This window comes from Dryobates pubescens, chromosome 33 (assembly GCF_014839835.1).
Source record: "Dryobates pubescens isolate bDryPub1 chromosome 33, bDryPub1.pri, whole genome shotgun sequence".
Taxonomy (NCBI): Eukaryota; Metazoa; Chordata; class Aves; order Piciformes; family Picidae; genus Dryobates; species Dryobates pubescens.
In genome coordinates, this window is record NC_071644.1 from 2,692,944 (window position 1) to 2,717,123 (window position 24,180).

The 24,180-nt window shown below is 49.3% G+C and overlaps 1 protein-coding gene across 1 annotated transcript in view; it reads left to right on the forward strand.

The window, feature by feature from the left end:
- PAX7 (paired box 7) overlaps window positions 1-7,961 on the forward strand; it is a 156,452-nt gene extending 148,491 nt beyond the window's left edge. The window contains exon 6 of the mRNA XM_054175681.1: window positions 7,556-7,961. Coding sequence (XP_054031656.1) covers window positions 7,556-7,671 — 116 coding nt within the window. The 3' untranslated portion in view covers window positions 7,672-7,961. The remainder of the gene's footprint in view (window positions 1-7,555) is intronic.
- The last annotated feature ends 16,219 nt before the right edge of the window (window positions 7,962-24,180 follow it).

The following is a 24,180-nucleotide window of genomic DNA, read 5'->3' on the forward strand; positions in this document are numbered from 1 at the left end:
CTGAACACCCCCAGCTGCTCCTCCCCAGCCCTGTTCTCCAGACCCTTCCCCAGCTTCCTTGCCCTTCTCAATCCCACACCTCTCTGTGTGTGGAGATGTTTGTATCTGCAGCCCTGCAGGGGCACCACAAGCCCACTCCACTATAAATCTCTCTTATAATGAGCCCCATTTAGAGTCATCCCTGCAGGAGGAAACAGTTTTCATTGGTAATTAGCCCTGTTAGAGCAATCACTTACATCAAGTTGACCTTGATAGAACAGCATTTTTGCTTGTCTTTCTCACTTCATGCTGGATTTAGCAGCTACTTCTCTCATGTCCTCCTGCTTTCTGGTTCTTCACTCCCCCCTCTGAAGTGTGAGGTGTCCCTGGCTATGGCAGGGAGGTTGGAACTGGATGATCCTTGAGGTCCTTTCCAACCCTGGCAATTCTGTGATTCTCAATGCTGCTGAAATGCTCCTCAGGGGGGAGGTGACCTCCACAAGGTCATTATTTATTGATGACCAGGTCAAATCATGGAATCATTTCAGTTGGGAAAAGGCCTTTAAGATCATCACCAGCCTCAGGTGATAGGAGGAGAGGAAATGGCCTAAAATTGCAGCAGGGGAGCTTGAGGTTGGACAGGAGGAATAATTTCTTTCCCACAAGAGTGGTCAGGGGTTGAAACAGGCTGCCCAGGGAGGTGGTGGAGTCCTCATCCCTGGAGGGGTTGAAGAAACCTATGGCCATGGCACTTTGGGATGTGGTTTAGTGGCCAGGGTGCTGTTGAGCTGCTGGTTGGACTGGGTGGTCTTGGATCACACTTGTGTGATTCTGTCAAGCACATGCTTCTTCCCACTGTGATGCAGAAAGAAAATCAGTGGAACTCTTTATAGTGAACACTGATGTCATCAAAATGGGAGGCTGGCATGGTGGGGGCAGGCTGGACATAACCAGGGCTTGGAGGTAAGAGCTCTGCAGCTTTGGTAGCCCTGGGACCAGACCTACAGAAGATCTCTCTCCCCTCACTTCTCTCCTCCTCCACACTCTGTTTGCAAACACAAACCCAGACACACTCTCCCTCTCAAGTAAGCAAACAAACACTCAAGAGTACTTCTGGTAAGTTTCTGCTAATATTTTGGTTTCCACTACCTTAAACCAACAAACCACATCGCTGACTTCCAGCCTGCCTTTGACCTGCTGCCTTTGATCTCTTCCCACCTCCCCACAAAGCAACACTGGGAGCTGAGTGTGGGTTTTCTGAGGGGGATGGGACTGCCACCACATTCCCATCCTGCTGGGTGCTTCCCAGCATGACCTCCTCTGACTGTTCACCTCCCTGCTTCCCCAGGAGGGTGGTGAGAGCCTGGCACAGGTTGCCCAGGGAGGTGGTGGAAGCCTCCTGCCTGGAGGTGTTTGCAGCCAGGCTGGAGGTGGCTGTGAGCAACCTGCTGGAGTGTGAGGTGTCCCTGCCCATGGCAGGGGGGGTTGGAGCTGGCTGATCCTTGAGGTCCCTTCCAACCCTGACCACTCTGTGATTCAGCTCTGATCTTTGGCTTCATAGAATCATTGGGAAAGACCTTCAAGATCATTGAGTCCAACCATAACCCAACTGCATGAGCACCAAACTATATCCTGGAGCACCACATCTAGATGGTTCTTGAACCCCTCCAGGGGTGGTGCCTCCACCACCTTCCTGGGCAACCTGTTCCAATGCCTGGCCACTCTTTCAGGGTTACAATTTCAGTCTCACAGAATCACAGCCCAGTTGGCAGGCATTGGCTTAATGGCTTTAGGAGTCACAGAGTGCTTTGGGTTGGAAGGGACCTTTAGGGGTTGTCTTATCGATATCTCTGGGCAGGGGCACAGCTGAAGGCAGCAGAGGAAGCAACACATAAGGTTTTGCATCCTAAGGGGAGGCATTCCAAGCCCAGCTTTCCACTGGCTGAGCAGGGTCAGCATCTTGTGGGGCTTTTGGAGAAGTAGGAATTGGAGAGGAGGAAGGAGAGATGTCCAGACTAGTTACAGAATAGACTTAACCAGGTTGGAAAAGACCTCAGAGATCCTCAAGTCCAATCTATCACCCAACACCATCTAATCAACCAAACCATGGCAGCAAGTGCCTCAGCCAGTCTCCTCTTAAACACCTCCAGTGCTGGTGACTCCACCACCTCCCTGGGCAGCACATTCCCATGGCCAATCTCTCTGTCTGGGAAGAATTTCTTCCTAACATCCAGCCTGCACCTGCCCTGGCACAGCTTGAGTCTGTGTCCTCTTGTTCTGGTGCTGGTTGCCTGGGAGAAGAGGCCAACCCCCAGCTGGCTCCAACCTCCCTTCAGGGAGTTGCAGAGAGCAAGAAGGTCTCCCCTGAGCCTCCTCTTCTGCAGGCTAAGCAACCCCAGCTCCCTCAGCCTCTCCTCCCAGGGCTGTGCTCCAGACCCCTCCCCAGCTTTGTTGCCCTTCTCTGGACACCTTCCAGCAGCTCAACATCTTTCCTAACCTGAGGAGCAGGAATTGGAGAGGAGGAAGGAGAGATGTCCAGACTAGTTACAGAATAGAATAGAATGAACCAGGTTGGAAAAGACCTCAGAGAAGTGGCTGATCCTTGAGGTCCCTTCCAACCCTGACAATTCTATGTGTCTCTGCACCCCTCTGAATTCACCCACAGGGGAGAACAGGAGCAGAGGCACAACCACACACACACACAGAAGGCCTAAATTTCCTCTTTACCTACAGCCTCCCAGACATTATTTGATGTGGGCACCTGCAATACCAGGACAAGGGGCAGTGGTTTGAAATTAGAGCAGGATGCATTTAGGTTGGACACCAGGAAGAAGTTCTTTGCTGTGAGGGTGGTGAGACACTGCAACAGGTTGCCCAGGGAGGTTGTGGATGCCTCATTCCTGGAAGTGTTTGAGGGCAGGCTGGGTGAGGCTTTGAGCAACCTGGTCTCATTGGGAGGTGTCCCTGTCCCTGGCAGGGAGATTTGATATAGATGATCTTTAAGGTCTGTTCCAATCCAAGCTATTCAATGAATACCTCTGAATATTCTATGAGGCCCAAGCTGTTATGGTCTTGATGAGAGCCACACCTTGGGGTCTAATCCTGTGTAAACTCCACCTTCTAGAAGCAACACAGCACAACATCCCAGAGCCCAGTGCCCTGATCACAGTATCACTGTATACTGTGATCAGGTAGTGATGGGACTAGGGGGAATGGAATGAAGCTGGAGGTGGGGAGATTCAGGCTGGAGGGGAGGAGGAAGTTCTTCCCCATGAGAGTGGTGAAGCCCTGGAATGGGTTGTCCAGGGGGGTGGTTGGGGCCCTGTCCCTGGAGGTGTTTAAGCCCAGGCTGGATGAGGCTCTGGCCAGCCTGATCTAGTGCGGGGTGAGGATTTTTCCCAAAGCCAGGTGACTGCAGACACAAACTGATGCAAGGCAAGCTAGCCCAGGATCCCAGTCCCAAATGAATCACTGAATGCTTTGAGTTGGAAGGGACCTTAAAGATCATCCAGCTCCAAGCCCTGGGCAGGGACACCTGCAAGCAGCCCAGGTTGCTCAAGGCCTCCATCCAGCCTGCCCTTAAACACCTCCAGGGCTGCTGCTGCTGCTGCTTGCCACCTCCACTTGCCTCACTGAGCTCCATTCAAAGTCTGCCTCCTGCAGGAGCCGTGCTCCCCATCAGGCCTTGCTCCAGCTCCAGTGCCTGCTGGGTTCACAGGTTGGAAGAGACCTCAAAGATCATCAAGTCCAACCTGTCACCACAGACCTCACGACTAAACCATGGCCCCAGGTGCCACATCCAAGCCCCTCTTGAACACCTCCAGGGATGGGGACTCCATAGAATCATGGAATCAATAAGGTTGGAAAAGACCTCAGAGTTCAGCAAGTCCAAGCTGTCACCCAACACTTCATGACTAAAGAAACCATGGCACCAAGTGCCACATCCAATCCCCTCTAGAACACCTCCAGGGACGGGGACTCCACCACCTCCCTGGGCAGCACATCCCAGTGGCCGACGACTCTCTCTGGGAAGAACTTTCTCCTCGCCTCCAGCCTAAACTTCCCCTGGCACAGCTTGAGACTGTGTCCTCCTGTTCTGGGGCCGGTTGCCTGCAGTGGTTGCAGCAGCCCAGGCTGCGCTGTCCCAGCCGGCGGGGAGCGGTGCTGCCAGCCGAGTGTGGCCCTCCTGGCTCCCAGAGGCCGGAGCTGTGCTAATGATGCCGGTGATGGAACGCAGAAGCGTGACAGGAATTCTAATAGATGTGACAAGTCTAATAAGAGTTTGTGTCTGGAAGGGCCCTCCTCTGGGGCAGGCATCTGACAAGACGTTGATGGCTGAAATTTGTTTACTCGTTGGCACCGACTGTACACCTCCTGCCAGCTCCTCATTAATCTAATTTGAGCCATTAAAGGCAGTGGAAAGGGAGAGGCTTTGACTGAAGCTCAGCTAATGAGCAATGTCACCATCCTGCCCTGGTCCTCTTCCTCCTCAGACCACGGGGCAGCCGGGCAAGCTGGGGTAGAGGTTTCGCCGTCGCCTCGGGAGCTGTGGCTGCGTTCCTCACCCAGATGGAGAGAAGCAAAGCAGTTTCCCCCAGGGAGGGGGGGTGAAAGCAGGAGAGTTGAGCTTGTAGATATGAGTTAGCTTGCAGAGAGTCATAGAGGCAGAGACACGTGGAGTCATGGAGGCAGAGAAACAGCCATGGAGTCATAAAGTCATAGAGATGCAGAGTCATAGAGTGGTAGTCAGAGATTCAGAGAAACAGAGAGTCAGAGAGTCACAGAAACTGAAACACAGGGTCAGGAAAACATGGAAACAGTCAGAGAGTCGTAGAAACATAGTCATAGAGTCACAGAAACATAGCCATAGAGTCACAGAAACAGAAACAGAGTCAGAGAGTCACAGAAACTGAAACACAGGGTCAGGGAAACATGGAAACAGTCAGAGAGTCGTAGAAACATAGTCATAGAGTCACAGAAACATAGCCATAGAGTCACAGAAACAGAAACAGAGTCAGAGAGACACAGAAACTGAAACACAGGGTCAGGGAAACATGGAAACAGTCAGAGAGTCGTAGAAACATAGTCATAGAGTCACAGAAACAGAAACAGAGTCATAGAGTCACAGAAACTGAAACACAGGGTCAGGGAAACATGGAAACAGTCAGACAGTCGTAGAAACATAGTCATAGAGTCACAGAAACATAGCCATAGAGTCACAGAAACAGTAACAGAGTCAGAGAGTCACAGAAACTGAAACACAGGGTCAGGGAAACATGGAAACAGTCAGAGAGTCATAGAAACATAGTCATAGAGTCACAGAAACATAGCCATAGAGACACAGAGACAGAAACAGAGTCAGAGAGTCAGGAACACACAGAGAGACATAGAGTTGCAGAGTCACAGAAATAGAGGCACAGAAACAGAGTCAGTCAGAGATTCAGAGTCATAGAAACAGAGTCATAGAGTCATAGTCCTAGAGTCACAAAAACATAGAGACAGAGAGAAACAGAAACACAGAGAAACAGAGAAACACAGTCAGAGAGTCATAGAAACATAGAGAGTCACAGAGATAGAGTCACAGTTAGAATCAGAGTCATAGAGTCATAGTCACAGAAACAGAGTCAGAGAGTCATAGAATCAGAGTCATGGTCACAGAAACATAGTCATAGAGGCACAGGAACAGAAACAGAGTCAGAGTCCGAGTCATAGAAACATAGAATCAGAGTCATAGTCATAGAAACAGAGTCACAGAGTGATAGAAACAGAGTCACAGAGTGGTAGAAACAGATTCATAGAGTCATAGAAACATAGAGTCACAGAGTGATAGAAACAGAGTCACAGAGTGATAGAAACAGAGTCACAGAGTGATAGAAACAGATTCATAGAGTCATAGAAACATAGAGTCACAGAGTGATAGAAACATAGTCATAGAAACAGAGTAAGAGTCATAGAAACAGATTCATAGAGACATAGAAACAGAGTCATGGAGTCATAGTCATAGAAACAGAGTCACAGAGTGATAGAAAGATTCACAGAGTCATAGAAACAGAGTCACAGAGTGATAGAAAGATTCACAGAGTCATAGAAACAGAGTCACAGAGTGATAGAAAGATTCACGGAGTCATAGAAACAGTCACAGAGTGATAGAAAGATTCACAGAGTCATAGAAACAGAGTCACAGAGTGATAGAAAGATTCACGGAGTCATAGAAACAGAGTCACAGAGTGATAGAAACATAGAGTCATAGAAACAGAGTAACAGAGTCATAGAAACAGATTCATAGAGACATAGAAATAGAGTCATGGAGTCATAGTCATAGAAACAGAGTCACAGAGTGATAGAAACAGATACATAGAGTCCTAGAAACAGTCATGGAGTCATAGAAACAGAGTCATAGAGTCATAGAAACAGAGTCACAGAGTCCTAGAAACAGAGTCACAGTCAGTCACAGTCGTAGAAACACAGAGTCATAGTCATAAAATCACTGAATTATAGAGGTGCAGAATCACAGAATGGCTTCAATGGGAAGAGACCTTCAAACTCATCAGGTCCAGCCACTAACCCATCCCTGCCAAGGCTGTGCTGTCCACAGCAGCTAAGCCTGGACTTGGTGAGCTTCCTCTGAAATCATTTCCAACAGCATCACTGAGCACAGCAGTTGGCTTTGGCACCATGAGAGGATCTGGGGAGGTGAGGCTGGAAGGTTTATCCCACTGGCTTTCTGCTCAGGCTTTTTTTCCAGGCAGCTCCTCTGGAAACCCCCTTTTCTGTGGCAGAAGGAGGATTTTAGCTCCTATCAGGAGGTGCACAGAGACCTACCTAAGGTGTTTGTGGCAGGACCATCCTCATCAATAACAGAAAGAGTAATTTTCACAGGAAGAGCAATTGGCCAGGGGAATGTGCTGCCCAGGGAGATGGTGGAGTCCCTGCCCCTGGAGGTGTTCAAGAAAGGCTTGGATGTGGCACTTGGAGCCATGGTTTAGCTGTCAGGAGGTGTTGGGTGACAGGTTGAACTTGATGATCTCTGAGGTCTTTTCCAACCTGGTTGATTCTGTGATTCTATGATCTGTTTGCACTCTTTGCTAGGAGACAGGACCCCTCATGGATCTGAAGGAGGCCTACAAGGAAGCTGGGGAGGGGCTTTTTAGGGTGTCAGGGAGTGATAGGACTTAAGGGGAATGGAGCCAAGCTAGAGGAGGGGAGATTCAGATTAGACATTAGAAAGAAGTAATTCCCCATGAGGGTGGTGAGAGATTGGCACAGGTTGCCCAGGGAGGTGGTGGAAGCCTCCTGCCTGGAGGTGTTTGCAGCCAGGCTGGAGGTGGCTGTGAGCAACCTGCTGTGGTGTGAGGTGTCCCTGCCCATGGCAGGGGGGTTGGAGCTGGCTGAGCCTTGAGGTCCTTTCCAACCCTGACGATTCTATGTGTGACAACCACGGCATTGGGTCTCTCTCTGCAAGTCATTCTGTGGGGTCTGTGCTTGCAGCCCCTTCGATGCTGAGAGCCTCATTTGCACCAAATGCTAACCTTGGGCTGTTTTTCCTCACCCTCCTTTCTTCTCCCCTCCTCTCCAGCCGCTGTGGATTACCTGGCCAAGAACGTGAGTCTGTCCACACAGCGCAGGATGAAGCTGGGGGAACATTCAGCTGTCCTGGGCCTCCTACCAGTAGAGACAGGCCAAGCTTACTGAAGAGTCCCAACTGTGCCAACAACCTGCTCCAGCATCTTGCTACCACTGGAGACAAACACCAACCAGCCTTCCAGGGATCTACCTGTACCCAGACCCGACTCCTTCCCGATTCTCTTCCACCTCGCCCCCAACTTGAGCTGTGTGAAGGAGAAGGGAAAGAGCAGGAGGGCTCTCCAAGCAGCCAGCTCTTCCCAGAGCACTCTTCTCAGAGGCAAACCTGGCTTCTGTGACCTGCCTCCCCCTCCTGTGGCCAGAGACAATGGGTTGGGTGCATTTATTAACCCCTCCCACACACACACCCCCACCACACACACCCCTTCATGCCCTCCCTCTAAAAGCTTCCTGGCCAGGTCATTTTGCCCACTCTTGAGACTTCCCATCGGTTAGGGTAGTTGGCATAGTCACAGGCAAATTGAAGGCTTTTTTGTTCCTTGTTAAAAAAAAAAAAAAATACAAAAAGAGGAAAAGAAAAAGAAAAAAAAAAGAAGAAAAAAAAAGAGAGAAAAGAAGAAAAGAGAAGAAAAAAAAAACAAAGAGAGAGAGAGAGAAAAAAAATGTTTCATTTTTTTTTGTTCCTTTTTCTTTCCATTGCTGTAAATTTGGTGAATGTTGTATAGGAAGGAAGAACCAAGCTGGTGGTTAAGAGGGTGATAGAATTTGGGACCACAGAAGAACCTTATGGACCAAATAGAAGAACTTGTGTCAAAACAGACAAACAAAACAAAACAACACCACCACACCCCCCCCCAACAAAAGCAAACCACAAAAGAATCAAAAGGACAGAGAAGCAGAAAAACCTTTCTGAGAGGGACAGCAAATTTCCCCCACCTCACCCCCACTCTACCCTTCTCTTCTCGCTGATGGCTTCCCAAAGCGGGCCCAAAGGTGGCCAGATTGCTGCTAAGCAGGGGCAGGATGTGACAATCCAGCCAGCCTGGGACCTTTGGAAAGGGGAAATGGAAAGTGCTGCACGAGGAGAGGGCTGGAGGTGAATGGCACAGGGCACGAGCAACGTTTTGCTTTTCCTCTTAGGGACCAATTCAGACCTGAGGAGCACTGAAAAGCAGCTGGGAGCAGCAGGAGACTCTCTGGCCTTGCATGCACAGGGGAAGGGCATCAGGAGCAGCCAGAGCTTTTTTGCCTGGACACTTGAGAAGGGTGAGGACTGTCTGTGGCCCTTCCTTCAAACCAGATGGCCAGGAGAACAAAGCCAAGAGAGGGATGAGGCTGAGGCGTTGGTTAGCTGCCTGCTTGGAGGGCTCAGTGTGCAAAGCCAGGTTCTTCTACAGGTGAAAGGCCTCCTGAGGGGAGATGGTGCTTGTTCTGAAGGTGTCTGCCTCTCACTGAGGGTTGGATGTGGCCATGGAGTGAAGTGACCTGAAGTGTCTAACAGCAGCTGGGAAGGAAAGTTGCTCTCAGTGGCAACGTTGCACCAGAGGAAAAGATTGCCTTGCCCTCATCATTCTCTATCCCTTGTCCATCCTCCTGGCTCTTCCCCCACCCCTCTCATTTCATGCACACCTCAAGCCCTCAGTCTCTTCCCTCTGCTTCTCCTTCTGGAGCTGGATTCTCACTCTAAGGCAGATCATCTTCTTACCACAGCTCACAATCCTGCTGCTCAGACAAAAGCAGCCAACAGGAAGAGGCTGTTGCTAAGCCAGGACCCACACGAGGTCTTGAAATGCTTCCCTTTTGCATGTGGTGATGATCCTTGATGATTCTTTAGCAGATGTCAAGTATTATGGGCTCTTTTTTCCCCTCCTCACCTTCCTCACTTCAAGAAGACACTGAAGTTGACCTGGAGAGGGCAAAGAAAGATCCCCCTGAGATAACCACCACGAAGCACAGGGTCTGGGTCAGCCAGTAGCTGGCCAAAGGCAACAGGCAGCCCTTAGAGTCATCCCCAGGCTGTTAGGGTCTATAATACACTTCCTATTTGATGTGTCTGCTGCAGGATAATGAATGCCTGCTCTTGTCCACTGGTGATAACCCCCTGGTCAGATGAGTTCTGGCCTAACCTGTGCTCCTCAGTCACTAAAGGAGACTCTACTCTTGTGCTCTCTTCCCTTGCTGCTTCTTTTGTTCTTCTCAAACAACCTGATCTTGGGTTTTGCAGCTGAAACAACATAGTTCTTCCTGGGGAACTAACCCCTTGCCTTGCCCCAGCATCATTTATCATCAACCACCATGCTGCTTTCTCTTGAGTCAAGTGGGCAAGAACCTGTTTGGACCAAACCAGGGCTGTGCTCCTTGTGCTGCTCAGCACCTGATCAGAGCCACGTGTGGCTTTCATCAAGCTCTGCTGTATGGCTGTGGCACAGCCTGCTCCACATTCCTAGAAGCATTTTGATGCACCAGGTTGGCCTCTCTCGTGCATGTTTCTGCACAGGGTGAGGTAGAACCATAGAATGGTTTGGGTTGGAAGGGACCTTCAAAGGCCTTGCAGTCCAGCATCCCTGCTATGGGACAGGGACATCTGCAGCCCCAGGCTCTGTTGTTGTCATTTCTGCTCCAGAGATCCCAGTTCAGCCTCTGCAACACACATAAAGCTTCCCTCCTGCTGCTAAAGGCTTTCCTTGGCTCACAAAGCTTTTGAAGCACTTGAAGCTGGCATTCTTCCCATCCTCTCTCAGGGCATTTCACAGCACCTACAGCTGGCTGAGGAGCTGAGGCCAAAGGTACCAATTTCCTTGAGGTGGCTGAAGAGCCCAAATGCCTCAGACTGGTCACCCAAAGCACTCTTCCTGCTCTGCACCAGTTTGAGAGCTTGGATAGCAACAAAGGATACTGGTTTATGATTCAAGGAAGAAACCCCTGTTGAATTCCAGTCTTGGCTTCAATGTCATTCCCAACAACAGCAACCTTCAGCCTCACCTGAGCTGGGGTGGGGGTCGAGGCTGAGGGCGAGAGGGTCTCCACCATAGATACCATTTGAACTTGTTCCTGTGCCTCAGCATCATTCAGAGCCAAGTGCTGAGACAACACAGCTCCTGGTTTTCTTCTGTGCTGCATTTGATAGTATCTAAGAGATCAGCCTCTGATATCCACCTGGAAGCACCTTCAGATCTATGTCCTCCTTGTCATTGGAAAATGGAGTTTGGAGAAGGTGATAGCTGGCTCCATGTCTGCCCCAGGTAGTTGCAATCCTTGTTCTTTGTAGACTCACAGAATGGTTTGGGTTGGAAGAGACCTTAAAGATCATCTAATTCCAACTCCCTTCCATGGACAGGGACACCTCTTACTAAACCAGGTTGCTCAAGGTGTTGTCCAGCCTGGCCACATCTTTCCCTTTTCTCCTGCCAACCCTGACCAAATGCATTCCTGGTCCACGTCTTGGCCACATCTTTCCCTTTTCTCCTGCCATCCCTGACCAAATGCATTCCTGATCCACATCTTGGCCACATTCTTTCCCTTTTCTCCTGCCATCCCTGACCAAATGAATTTCTGATCCACATCTTGGCCACATCTTTCCCTTTTCTCCTGCCATCCCTGACCAAATGCATTCCTGGCTGCCTGCTAAACCAGAAGGAAAGTTTCTCTTTGCTATGACAATTGCTTGCTCTCTTCTCCTGCTGGCACACACCACTCAAACTCTCTCCTCCTCACCATTACCTGCTCACCCATACATGTATCCACCAGGTTGCTCATGGCCCTGTCCAGCCTGGCCACATCTTTCCCTTTTCTCCTGCCGTCCCTGACCAAATGCATTCCTGATCCACATCTTGGCCACATCTTTCCCTTTTCTCCTGCCATCCCTGACCAAATATATTCCTGGCTGCCTGCAAAACCAGAAGGAAACTTTCTGTTTGCCATGACAATTGCTTGCTCTCTTCTCCTGCTGGCACACACCACTCAAACTCCTCCTTACCATTACCTGCTCACCCATACACGCATCCATCAGGCTGCTCATGGCCCTGTCCAGCCTGGCCACATCTTCCCCTTTTCTCCTGCTGTCCCTGACCAAATGCATTCCTGATCCACATCTTGGCCACATCTTTCCCTTTTCTCCTGCCATCCCTGACCAAATGCATTCCTGGCTGCCTGCTAAACCAGAAGGAAAGTTTCTCTTTGCTATGACAATTGCTTGCTCTCTTCTCCTGCTGGCACACACCACTCAAACTCTCTCCTCCTCACCATTACCTGCTCACCCATACATGCATCCATCAGGCTGCTCATGGCCCTGTCCAGCCTGGCCACATCTTCCCCTTTTCTCCTGCCGTCCCTGACCAAATGCATTCCTGATCCACATCTTGGCCACATCTTTCCCTTTTCTCCTGCCATCCCTGACCAAATGCATTCCTGGCTGCCTGCTAAACCAGAAGGAAAGTTTCTCTTTGCCATGACAACTGCTTTGCCCTCTTCTCCTGCTCTTCTCCTCTCCCACAAGTTCCCCCACCTCTCCCAAGCCCCCCTCAACGACCACAAGCGGCTGCCCCTCGCCCAGGCAGGGGCGCACCGCCGAGGAAGGCTTCAAGCCGAGCTCAGCGCAGCGGCGCAGCGCCCTGACGAGAACGAGAGGAAAGGAGCACTGGAGGAACCTCTCTGCCAATCAACCTTCACCAGGAAGTCCACAACCAGCCAGGCACTGCTGTAAATAAAGTTGTTGGGGGGAGGGGAGGGGAGGGGAGAGGAGGGAGAAGGGGAAGGCAGGGAATCCAAGTCCCTCCCCACGCTTAGCGCCGAGAGCTCTTCTCTGACCTTCCCCTCGCGGTCGCACTTTGTACATTAGTTGGAACAATTTGGTCATGTGCTGTATGTTTATAGAAAGTTGCCATTTTTTTTGGGGGGGAGGGGGTTGGTTTTGTTGCTTTGGGGTTTTTTTTTGATACTAAAACCACAGTGAGTGCCGTGCTAGTTAAAAAAAAAAAAACACAAAACAAAAATTATATATATATATATATATATATATATTAAAAGAAGAAAAAATAGAGGGGGCAGGGTCGTGGGGGAGGGAAGGTGATGAACTGTAGAAGATTTGCCTATTCTTGTGTGCTCTCCAACTACATTCCAGAATCTTTGGGGTTGGGGTGGGTTTGGTTTCTCTTTTTTTTTTTGGGGGGGGGGGGGAGGAGGTTTTGGTTCCTTTGGGGTTTTTTTTTTTTGTTTCCAGTCCAAACACGCTTGGGGTTTGGGTTGGGTTTTCTTTGGCTCGGGGTTGGTTTGGGGTTTGGTTGGGTTTGGGGTTGGGGGTTTATTTTGTGTGGTGGTTATTCTTTGCTGGTGGTGGGTTTGGTTTCTGGGGTTGCCCAAGCTGGGCTCTGCTGAAAAGAGAGAAACTCAGGGGGTGGAGTGGAATGGGACGGGGGAGAGGGGCTCCAGGAGAGAGGGAGCTGCCTTGGAGGCAAAGAGGAAAGCAAGCGGCGGCAGAGCAGCGAGCGGCAGCCGACAAGCGTTGGACAGCAGGACCTTGAGGAAGGTGCGGTCACGGTTGTGGTCGCTTGAAGCCCGTCCAGCAGGGGACTGAAGCAGATCCTGGTGACTCTGAGGGTGCTGGCAATCCCAAACTCCTCCTTCACCTCCTCCAAACCCACCCACCAAGCGAAGGGCCACGCTCCAGAGACTCTCTCTCAGGCCAACATCCCTTCCACGCCTGCCGCCAAGAACTGACAGCCTTGGGGTGGGGAGCGAAGAGCGAGACGCCGCGCGGGGCTTCTTTTACCACCACCCCCTCCACACACCTCCTCCCACCCCCACACCCCTACCTCCACCTCTTGAGACCACAACAAGGACTTTTCCCTCCTCACCACGTCCCGGGACTCAGCAGATTCCTACCGCTCAGAGACTCTTTGTTTCGTTTCATTTCGTGTGTGTGTGTGCGTGTACCGAACGCTTCTAACCCGTCTGCCCTAACACCTCCATGTACCCAACCTTGGCGGGGTGGTGGGGTGGGGGTGGTGGGGTAGGGAGGGAAGGGTGGGGGGCGGGGGGGGGGAAAGGGGAAGGGAAATATCTACATAGCACTATAGGGCCATTCCTTACCCCTAGTAACTGCAGATCTGTCGCTTCTGTGTTTGCCTCATAGCCATCTTGCTCCATGTGTGCGTGGGTGTGCCTGGAGGGGGTGGGATGGGGGTGGGGGGCTGGGGAGGGTGTGAGTGGGTGAGTGCCTCCGTGTGTGCCTGTTGATATATTATATACTCTCACCATAATTTATTCAGCTATATGGAGTAGTGTAGTAGAAAGAGAAACTGGTATTTGCTTTAACTACCTGCTGCCTGTAGGTGTCTCTCTGTAACTCAGGCATAACTGTTATACATTAAAAGGAAGGAAAAAACAAAAAGGAGGAAAAAAAAAGAACACCACAACAAAACACACACACACACAAAAAAAAACCATTAAAAAAAGGAGATAAAAAAAAAACAACAAACAAGCAAAAGGATTTTTGGAAAGTGTTTGGTTTGTTCGGTTCCAAAAAGGGGATGGAAGGGCAAAGGGGTTGAGGGGAGCGGGAGAGGCTGGAGAGCGGCCAAACACAAAGGGAGCTGGGGGTGCTGGGTGACAGCCGGCTGAACAGGAGCCAGCAGGGTGCCCAGGGGGCCAAGAAGGCCAAGGGCATCCTGGACTGCAGCAGGAAGAGTGTGGCCAGCAGGAGCAGGGAAGACGTTGTGCCCCTGTGCTCAGCGCTGGTTAGGCCACACCTGGAGTCCTGGGTCCAGTTCTGGGCTCCTCAGTTCAAGGACATTGAGAGACTTGAAGGTGTCCAGAGAAGGGCAAGAAAGCTGGGGAGGGGTCTGGAGCACAGCCCTGGGAGGAGAGGCTGAAGGAGTTGGGGTTGCTTAGCCTGCAGAAGAGGAGGCTCAGGGGAGACCTCATTGCCCTCTACAACTACCAGAAGGGAGGTTGGAGCCAGCTGGGGGTTGGTCTCTTCTCCCGGGCACCCAGCACCAGAACAAGAGGACACAGTCTCAAGCTGTGCCAGGGGAAGTTTAGGCTGGAGGTAAGGAGAAAGTTCTTGACCGAGAGAGTCGTTCGTCATTGGGATGTGCTGCCCGGGGAGGGGGTGGAGTCCCCATCCCTCAAGGTGTTCAAGAGGAGATTGGATGTGGCACTTGGTGCCATGGTCTAGTCATGAGGTCTGTGGAGACAGGTTGGACTTGGTGATCATCGAGGTCTCTTCCAACCTTGGCGATACTGTGATACTGTGATACTGTGAGCTGGGGTTGCTTAGCCTGGAGAAGAGGAGGCTCAGGGGAGACCTTCTTGCTCTCTCCAACTCCCTGAAGGGAGGTTGGAGCCAGCTGGGGGTTGGGCTCTTCTCCCAGGCACCCAGCACCAGAACAAGAGGACACAGTCTCAAGCTGTGCCAGGGGAAGTTTAGACTCAAGGTGAGGAGAAACTTCTTCAAAGAGAGAGTTTTTAGCCCTTGGAATGTGCTGCCCAGGGAGGTGGTGGAGTCCCCATCCCTGGAGGTGTTCAAGAGGGGATTGGATGTGGCACTTGGAGCCATGGTTTCTTTAGTCATGAAGTGTTGGGTGACAGCTTGGACTTGCTGAACTCTGAGGTCTTTTCCAACCTTATTGATTCCATGATTCTCTGAAATAGCTGCACACTGTGTGTTCAGAGGAGGCTATGAAGGTGGTTAGAGGGATGGAGAACTTCCCCTGTGGGGACAGGTTGGGACAGTTGGAGTTATTCAGCCTAGAGAAGAGAAGGGCTCCAAGGAGTCCTTTGAGCAGCCTTCCAGTACCCGAAGGGGGCTGAAGGAGAGCAGGGTGGGGGCTTTTCACAAGGGCTGGGAGTGACAGGATGAGGGGGAATGGCTCTGAGCTTAAAGACATCAATAGAACAACTAACAACTCAAGAGAGTTATTAGACTGGAGATGTGGAAGAAATTCTTCCCAGTGAGGGAGGGGAGACACTGAAACAGGTTGCCCTGGAAGGTTGTGGATGTTCCCTCCCTGGAGGTGTTCAAGGCCAGGCTGGATGGAGGTCTCGAGCAACCTGGGCTGGTGGGAGGTGTCCCTGCCCATGGCTGGGGCTTGGAACTGGATGATCCTCAAGGTCCCTTCCAACCTAACCCATTCTGTGATTCTCTGGGTCTGTGGTGGGTGGTTTGGCTCAAATCCTCTCTTGCATCCATAGTGGCAAAATGGTGTAAATAAATAAACATGGGCTGGCTGGAGAAGTGCAGACTGAAAGGGGATCTTCTCACTGGTCTCTTATGAATCACCTAATCACTGAGTCATAGAGTCACAGAGCTGTTTTGCCTGAAAAAGATCTCTTGGGCTGCATGAAGAAGAGTGTGGCCAGAAGGTCAGGGGAGGTCCTACTCTGCCCTGATGAGTGAACAGCTTGAGTCCTGGGTCCAGTGCTGGTCTCCCCAGTTCAAGAGAGACAGGGAGCTACTGGGGAGATTCCAAAGGAGGCTCCAAAGCTGCTGAGGGGCCTGGAGCAGCTCTGTGAGGAGCAAAGGCTGAGGGCCCTGGGGCTGTTGAGCCTGAAGAAGAGCAGCCCCAGAGGGGAGCTGAGCAATGCTCAGCAAGAGCTAAAGGAGCTGTGGGGGGCAAGAGCCTGGGGCCAGACTCTTGTCAGTGGAGCCCAGGGACAGGCCAAGGGACAGAGGGCACAAACTGGAACCCATAGAATCAATAAGGTTGGAAAAGACCTCAAAGATCAAGTCCAACCTGTTACCCAACACCTCCTGACTACTAAACCATGGCTCCAAGTGCCACATCCAATCCCTTTTTGAACACCTTCAGGGATGGGGACTCCACCACCTCCCTGGGCAGCACATTCCAATGGCCAACAACTCTCTCTGGGAAGAACTTTCTCCTCACCTCCAGCTTAAACTTCCCCTGGCACAGACTGAGACTGTGTCCTCTTGTTCTGGTGCTGGTTGCCTGGGAGAACCCAGGAGGTTCCATGGGAAGATGAGGAGAAACTTGTTTGGTGTGAGGGTGCCGAGCCCTGGAGCAGGCTGCCCAGAGAGGTTGTGGAGTCTCCTTCTGTGGAGAGCTTCCAACCCCCCCTGGGCCTTGTGCTGCTGGGTAAGCTGCCATGGTGGACCCTGCTGGACTGGATGAGCTGCAGAGGTCCCTTCCAACCCCCACCACACTGGGATTCTGTGAAACAAAACACTTGATTCCTCTGTGACTTTTCAGAAGGAAGGAACCTGGCCAGTTCCAAGCACAACCATTCCCCTATCCACCCATCCTCAGCAGGCTGTTGCAAGGGCAGAGGAACAGCAGCCCATGCAGGACCATGGTGGGATGGGGCTGCCACGTTAAGTCCAAGCTGTGCAGGCACCTGGCTTTCGTTAAAGGGCAAAGCACAGCAGCAAGAAGCAGAGGAATACATGGCTTGGGGCTTCAGCAGCTGCCAAGCAAGCACTTTGCCTTGAAACAAAGCACTGCATTCTAAAGCTGGTCCCATCTGAAGATGGTTTTTGGTGTCCTGGAAAACAAGTTGGCCTTCAGGATGAGCAGAGGGCTGGAGCACCTCACCTGGTGAGGACAGACTGAGGGAGTTGGGGTTGTTCAGTCTGGAGAGGAGAAGGCTCCCAGGAGATCTTATTGTGGCCTTCCAGGATCTGCAGGGGGCTGCAAGAAAGCTGGGGAGGGACTTTTGAGGGTGTCAGGGAGGGATAGGACTGGTGGGGATGGAGCAAAACTAGAAGTGGGGAGATTGAGATTGGATGTGAGGAAGAAGTTGTTCCCCAGGAGGGTGGTGAGAGCCTGGCACAGGCTGCCCAGGGAGGTGGTGGAAGCCTCCTGCCTGGAGGTGTTTGCAGCCAGGCTGGATGTGGCTGTGAGCAACCTGCTGCAGTGTGAGGTGTCCCTGCCCATGGCAGGGGGGTTGGAGCTGGCTCCGTGGTGACCCCCTCGACCCCTTCCCACTGGCACCATCCCGGTGGATGTGGCCACGGCTTCCAGTGTCCCTTGGGGCAGGTTTTGGCTGCTGCCATCAAGGAAGAGGAGGAGGGTCCAGCCATGGAGGGGTTTGTAAAGGAACCCTAAAAGGGGACAATAACACTGCCGGCTGCATCTCTCTTTTTAAACCCACGCTGGGCTGCGAGGTAGCAGCGCTGTGCTTCCTCCCCATCCCTCCCAGAAACGACTTTGCTCCAGCGCTGGTCACGTCCGGGCTGGGTTGCCGCCGGTCCTGAGGCTGCGAACGTTTCAACACTGCCCTCAGCTGTTCCCTGAGCTCCTCGTCCTCCAACCTTATCAGAGCAGCGCAGGATATTTCCCAGGCCTCACCAAAAGCCGATCGGTTGCCCTCTGAAAGACATCAAGGGCTGGAGCGAGCCCACGAGGGAGCTGCTGGGGCTGATACCGCTCCTGCTACAAGTATCAGCGGTCAATTATGGCTCTAAGCTGTCGTCGGCTTTAATCTGCCGATAAGCTGGTGATAAATCGACCCCAAGGCACTCTGACACCAGCTGCTGGCTCTGCCACATGCGTTGCATCCATTGCAGGATGGGGCTGGGGTGCTGACCCTGGTCACTGTGCCGTGTCCATTTCGGTCCTGGGGCGTTTGGACCTGACCCAACGTCCTGCACTTGGGATGAGAGAGGCTCTTCCACTGCCCTGATGGACTCTGACTGGTGGATTCATAGGTCCACAGAATGGGTTGGGTTGGAAGGGAGCACAGGATGTTAGGGGTTGGAAGGGACCTCAGGAGATCGTTGAATCCAACCCCCCTGCCAGAGCAGGAGCAGAGAATCCAGCACAGGTCACACAGGAACGCATCCAGATGGGGCTGGAAGAGAGAAGGAGACTCCACAGCCTCTCTGGGCAGCCTGCTCCAGGGCTCTGGGACCCTCACAGGGAAGAAATTCATCCTCACGGTGAGGTGGAACCTCCTGGGCTGGAGTTTATATCCACTGCCCCTTGTCCTATCCCAGGGTGCAGCTGAGCAGAGCCTGTCCCTGTCCCCTCCCTCCTGACCCCCAGCCCTCAGATATTCATAGACATTTATTAAATCCCCTCTCAGTCTTCTCCTCTCCAGGCTAACCACCCCCAGGGCTCTCAGCCTCTCCTCATGTTGAGGTGGAACCTCCTGTGCTGTAGGCTGTGGTTAGTTAAGATTAGGGGAGTGGTCATTTGAGGTGGAACCTGTCCAGAGAAGGGCCATGAGGATGAGCAGAAGGCTGGAGAACCTCTGCTATGGAGACAGACTGAGGGAGTTGGGGTTGTTCAGTCTGCAGAGGAGAGGAGACCTCATTGTGGCCTTCCAGGATCTGCAGGGGGCTGCAAGAAAGCTGGGGAGGGACTTTTGAGGGTGTCAGGGAGGGATAGGACTCAGGGGGGGATGGAGCAAAACTAGAAGTGGGGAGATTGAGATTGGATGTGAGGAAGAAGTTGTTCCCCAGGAGGGTGGTGAGAGCCTGGCACAGGCTGCCCGGGGAGGTGGTGGAAGCCTCCTGCCTGGAGGTGTTTGCAGCCAGGCTGGAGGTGGCTGTGAGCAACCTGCTGTGGTGTGAGGTGTCCCTGCCCATGGCAGGGGGTTGGAACTGGCTGAGCCTTGAGCTCCCTTCCAACCCATGATTCTAGGAGCCACATCTGGACCTGTTGGTGGCTGCCTCAGAGGCAGGAGCCGCTGCCAGGCAGTGCCTGTGCCCACAGCAGCCTTCAGCTCTGCAGCATCCCAGCAGCAATTTCTTTTCAGCAGAGGTGGAGAGAAGTTTATTATCACGGGCTGTGGCCCTGCATAAAATCAGGGTATTCTGAGCAGGGAGAGGGGTATAAAAGGGAATTAAATGACTGCAAAAGGATTTCCTCCTGCAGCCCATTTCTTTCTTTTTTAAGGATTAATATAATTAATATCCTGTCCCGGGCAGGCCACGTTCTCACCTGGTGCAAACCAGTGTGGAATTTTAACTGGGTTTGCTGATTTACAGGAGCCCAGGAGCTCATCCTGCATTCCTGTGACATTCCTGGCAGTCCTTCCCTAATGCCCTGCATCCTTGGGCTGCTATTTCCACCATTTCTACTCCAAGATGACTTTTTTCCCCCCCTTATTTTATTTTAAAATTTTCTTTTATTTTTTCTTTTCTCTTTTCCCCTTTTTTCTTCTCCCCTCTTTTTTCTTTCCTTTTCCCCCATTTTTTCTTTCCTTCTCCCCATTTTTCCTTTCCTTCTCCCCCTTTTTTCTTTCCTTCTCCCCCTTTTTTCTTTCCTTCTCCCCCTTTTTTCTTTCCTTCCCCCCTTTTTTCTTTCCTTTCCCCCTTTTTTCTTTCCTTTTATCTCATCTTTTTTCTTTCCTTTTCCCCCTTTTTTCTTTCCTTTCCCCCCTTTTCCTATCTTTTCCCCTCTTTCTTCTTTCCTTTCCCCCTTTTTTCTTCCCTTCCCACCTTTTTTCTTTCCTTCCCCTTTTCTACCCTTCCCCCCCTTTTTTTTTGCTTCCCCCCTTTTTTCCTTCCTTTTCTCCCCTTTTTTCTTTCCCCCTTTTCCCCTTTTTTCTTTTTATCTCCCCCATATTTTTCTTTCTTTTCCCCTTCTTTTTTTCCCTTTCCTCTCCTTTTTTCTTCTTCCTTTTCCTTTTTCAAAGTGTTTTCTTTTTTCTTTTTCCCCCCTTTTTCCTTTTTTATTTTCTTTTTCTTTCTTTCTTTTCTTTATTCCCCCTTATTTCTTTTCTTTTTCCTTTCCTCCCTTTGTGCCTTTCTGTTTTTCCCTTTTCCTTTCCCCCTTTTTTCTTTTCTTTTCCCCATTATATTCTTTCCTTTTCTCCCCCTTTTTCTTTCCTTTCCCCTCCTTTTTCTTTCCTTTTCCCCTTTTTATTTTCTTTTCCCCCTTTTTTCTTTCCCTTTTTTTCTTTTTCCCCTTTTTTCTTTTTTCTTTTAATCCCCCCTTTTTTCCTTTCTTTCCTCCCCCTTTTTCTTTTCCTTTCCTCCCTTTTTTTCTTTTCTTTTCCTTTTTCAAACTTTTTTTTCCCTTTTTCTTTCCCCCCTTTTTCTTTTTTCTTTCTCCCCCTTTTTTCTTTCTCCCCTTTTTTCTTTTCTTCCCCTTTTTTTCTTTCTCCCCTTTTTTCTTTTCTTCCCCCCTTTTTATTTTCTTTTCCCCTTTTTTCTTTTCCTTTCCCCCTTTTTTCTTTTTTCCCTTTTTTTTCTTTTTCTTTCCCCCCCCCCCCCTTTTTTTTCTCCTTTTATTTCCACTTTTAAAGATTTTATTTTCCTTTTTTTTTCCTTCTTTCTTTTTCTTTATTTTGAGGTTTACTAAGGAAATCTGAGTGCTAAGAGATCAAACATCCACTGAAGCAGCAGTGGAAGTGGAGAAAGGTCAGTGCTGCCCTGGGGTGCATGAAAATGAGCGTGGCCAGCATGTTGAGGGAGGTTCTCCTTCCCATCTACTCTGCCCCAGCCACACCTGGTCCAGTTCTGGGTTCTCCAGTTCAAGAGAGAGGCAGAGAACTACTGGAGAGAGTCCAGTGGAGCTCATGAAGATGCTGGGGGTGGGGCTGGAGCATCTCTGTGAGGAGTAAAAGCTGAGACCCCCTGAGGCTGTTGAGGGATCTTCTCAGGTGTAGGTGGATCCATCTCCTCCTTCCCAGGAGAAGCCAGACTTAGGGAGGATTATTGTTCTCCATGGAGGGCTGCTGAGGGTGCCCAGAAGAGTGGCTGCAATTCCCTCTGTCTGAGTTTCCTCTTGGAAAGCAGCAAAGGAGCTGGAATATGAGGGAGGGAAGACCTTCTGGCCCGCTACAACTTAACAGAAGGGAGGTTGTTGTGAGGTGGAAGTCAGTCTCTCCTCCCAAGTAACAAGTGACAGAACAAGTGGGAACGGGCTCATGCTTCACCAGGTGAGCTTAGGACACTGGGGGTGGGGGGAAAGCCACTGAAAGAGTTGTCAGACACTGAAAGAGGCTAATCAGGGAGGTGGTGGAGTCACCATCCCTGGAGGTGTTTAAAAGCTGTGTAGATGTGGTCCTAGGGGATATGGCTTAGTGGTAGACTCAGTAGAGTGGACTTGATGGTTGGGCTTGACCATCTTGAAGGTCTTTTCCAACCTAAATGATTCTGTGACTCCATGTGGTGAGCACAGCACCTGACAGAAGGTGGAAGTCTCATTGATCTCCAAAGGTCCCCTCCAGCCCCCACCATTCTCTGATTCTATGATCTGCCCTCTTACTGTGCTAGAGGACACCACAGTTAACTTAGGCTCTCCTTCCCCACCAGCAGACTCTGAGCATCCCCAAACCCCACCAAGGATCCCAGCAGATACCAGGCTGCAGTTCACTGTAGGACAGGACATATTGTGGTTTAAAATACTCCTCAAACCCAAGGGCTGGAAGTAAAACAACCTCTTACCTCCCTTCCACCACGGTCCCAGAGCTCCAAACCACCTGAGTGACTTTAAACTCTTGGATCTCTGCTCTCTTTCCTTTGGGGCTGAGCTTTGTTTGCAGGAGTTTTGCTGCACAGACCTCTCCCCTCCTCATCTTCTCTCCTGCTTTTCTGGTCTCTTCTCATCCCTTGTTCCCCAGAAATACAACCTGGAGGTGACTCACTGAGAAAGCAAGAAAGGAGCAGGGATCCTGGGTGCTTCCTGCCTGTCCCTCTTCAACCCAGAGTTCTTTTGTGTATGCTCAGGGTAATGATTCTTAAGAGGAGATGTGGGGGGGGGGGAATGAAAATAAAGGGAAAACAACAACAAACAAACCCACAAAAGCCCCACAAACAATAACAAACAAATATACACACACACACACACACAAAGAAAAGAAAAACACAAACAAAAATGGGACTAAAAAAGGGAAAAATAAAGGGGGGGGGAATAAGGGGGTTGGGGGAAGAAGGAAAAAAAAGGAGAAAGGAAAAAGAAATAAAGGGGGGGAAAGGGAAAAATGAAGAAAGAATAAAGGATGAAGAAAAGGGGAAAGTAAAGGGGAAGAAAAGGAAAAAATGAAGAAGAAAAAGGAAAAATTAAACAAGGAAAAAAGGAGGAAAGAAGGAAGATAAAGGGGAAAGTAAGGAAAAGTAAAGGAAAAATAAAGGGCAAATAAAGAAGACATAAAGAAAAGGCAAAGGAAAAATAAAGGGAGGGGGAAAGAGTGAAACAGAAAGGGAAATGGAAAAAGTGATGGAAAAAAGGAAACATATAAAGAAAAGTGGGGAAAATATAGCAAAAATAAAGGGGAAATGAGAGGAAAAATAAAGAGGAAAACTAAAGGGGGAAAGAAAGGGGGAAAGAAAGGGAATAATAAAGGGGGGGAGGAGAATAATAAAGGGAATAATAAAAGGGGAACTAAAGGGGAAAATAAAGAGGGAAATAAAGGGGGAAATAAAGGGGGGAAATAAAGAGGGAGATAAAGGGGGAACTAAAGGGAAAAATAAAGGGGGAAATAAAGGGGGAAATAAAGGGGGGAAATAAAGAGGGAGATAAAGGGGAAAATAAAGGGTAAAATAAAGGGAGAAATAAAGGGAAAGAATAGTTAAAGGGAAAGAAAATTAAGTAAAGGGGAAGAAAATTAAATAAGGGGAAAGAAAACTAAATAAAGGGGAAAATGGGGAAAGAAAGGAAAAACAAAGGGGAAACTGAAAAATAAGGGGGGGGGGGGACAGAGAAAAATAATGGGGGGGGAAATAAAGGGGAAAACAGCCAAACAAATAAAAGGATAAGAATAAGAAAATAAGAATGAGAATGAGAAAAAGAAATAAGAATAAGAAATTAATAAGAAAGAATAAGAAATAAGAATCAGAAATAAGAATAAGAAATTAATAAGAAAGAATAAGAAATAAGAATCAGAAACAAGAATAAGAAATTAATAAGAAAGAATAAGAATAAAAGAATAAGGGTATAAGAATAAGAAATAAATAAGAGTAAGAACTGAGAATAAGAAGAATAGGAAATAAGAATAAGAAATAGGAATAAGAAATAAGAATAAGAAATAAATAAGGATAAGAAAAAAGAATGGGAAATAGGAATGGGGAATAAGAGTAAGAAATAAGAATAGGAAATAAGAATAAGAAAAAAGAATAAGAAATAAATAAGGATAGGAAATATGAATAAGACATAAGAATAGGAAATAAGAATAGGAAATAAGAACAGGAAATAAGAGTAAGAAATAAATAAGGATAGGAAATAAGAGTAAGAAAGAAGAATAGGAAATAAGAACAGGAAATAAGAGTAAGAAATAAATAAGGATAGGAAATAAGAGTAAGAAATAAGAATAGGAAATAAGAACAGGAAATAAGAGTAAGAAATAAATAAGGATAGGAAATAAGTGTAAGAAATAAGAATAGGAAATAAGAACAGGAAATAAGAGTAAGAAATAAATAAGGATAGGAAATAAGAACAGGAAATAAGAGTAAGAAATAAATAAGGATAGGAAATAAGAGTAAGAAATAAGAACAGGAAATAAGAACAGGAAATAAGAGTAAGAAATAAATAAGGATAGGAAATAAGTGTAAGAAATAAGAATAGGAAATAAGAGTAAGAAATAAGAGTAAGAAATAGGAGTAAGAAATAAATAAGGATAGGAAATAAGAACAGGAAATAAGAGTAAGAAATAAGAGTAAGAAATAAATAAGGATAGGAAATGAGAGTAAGAAATAAGAATAGGAAATCA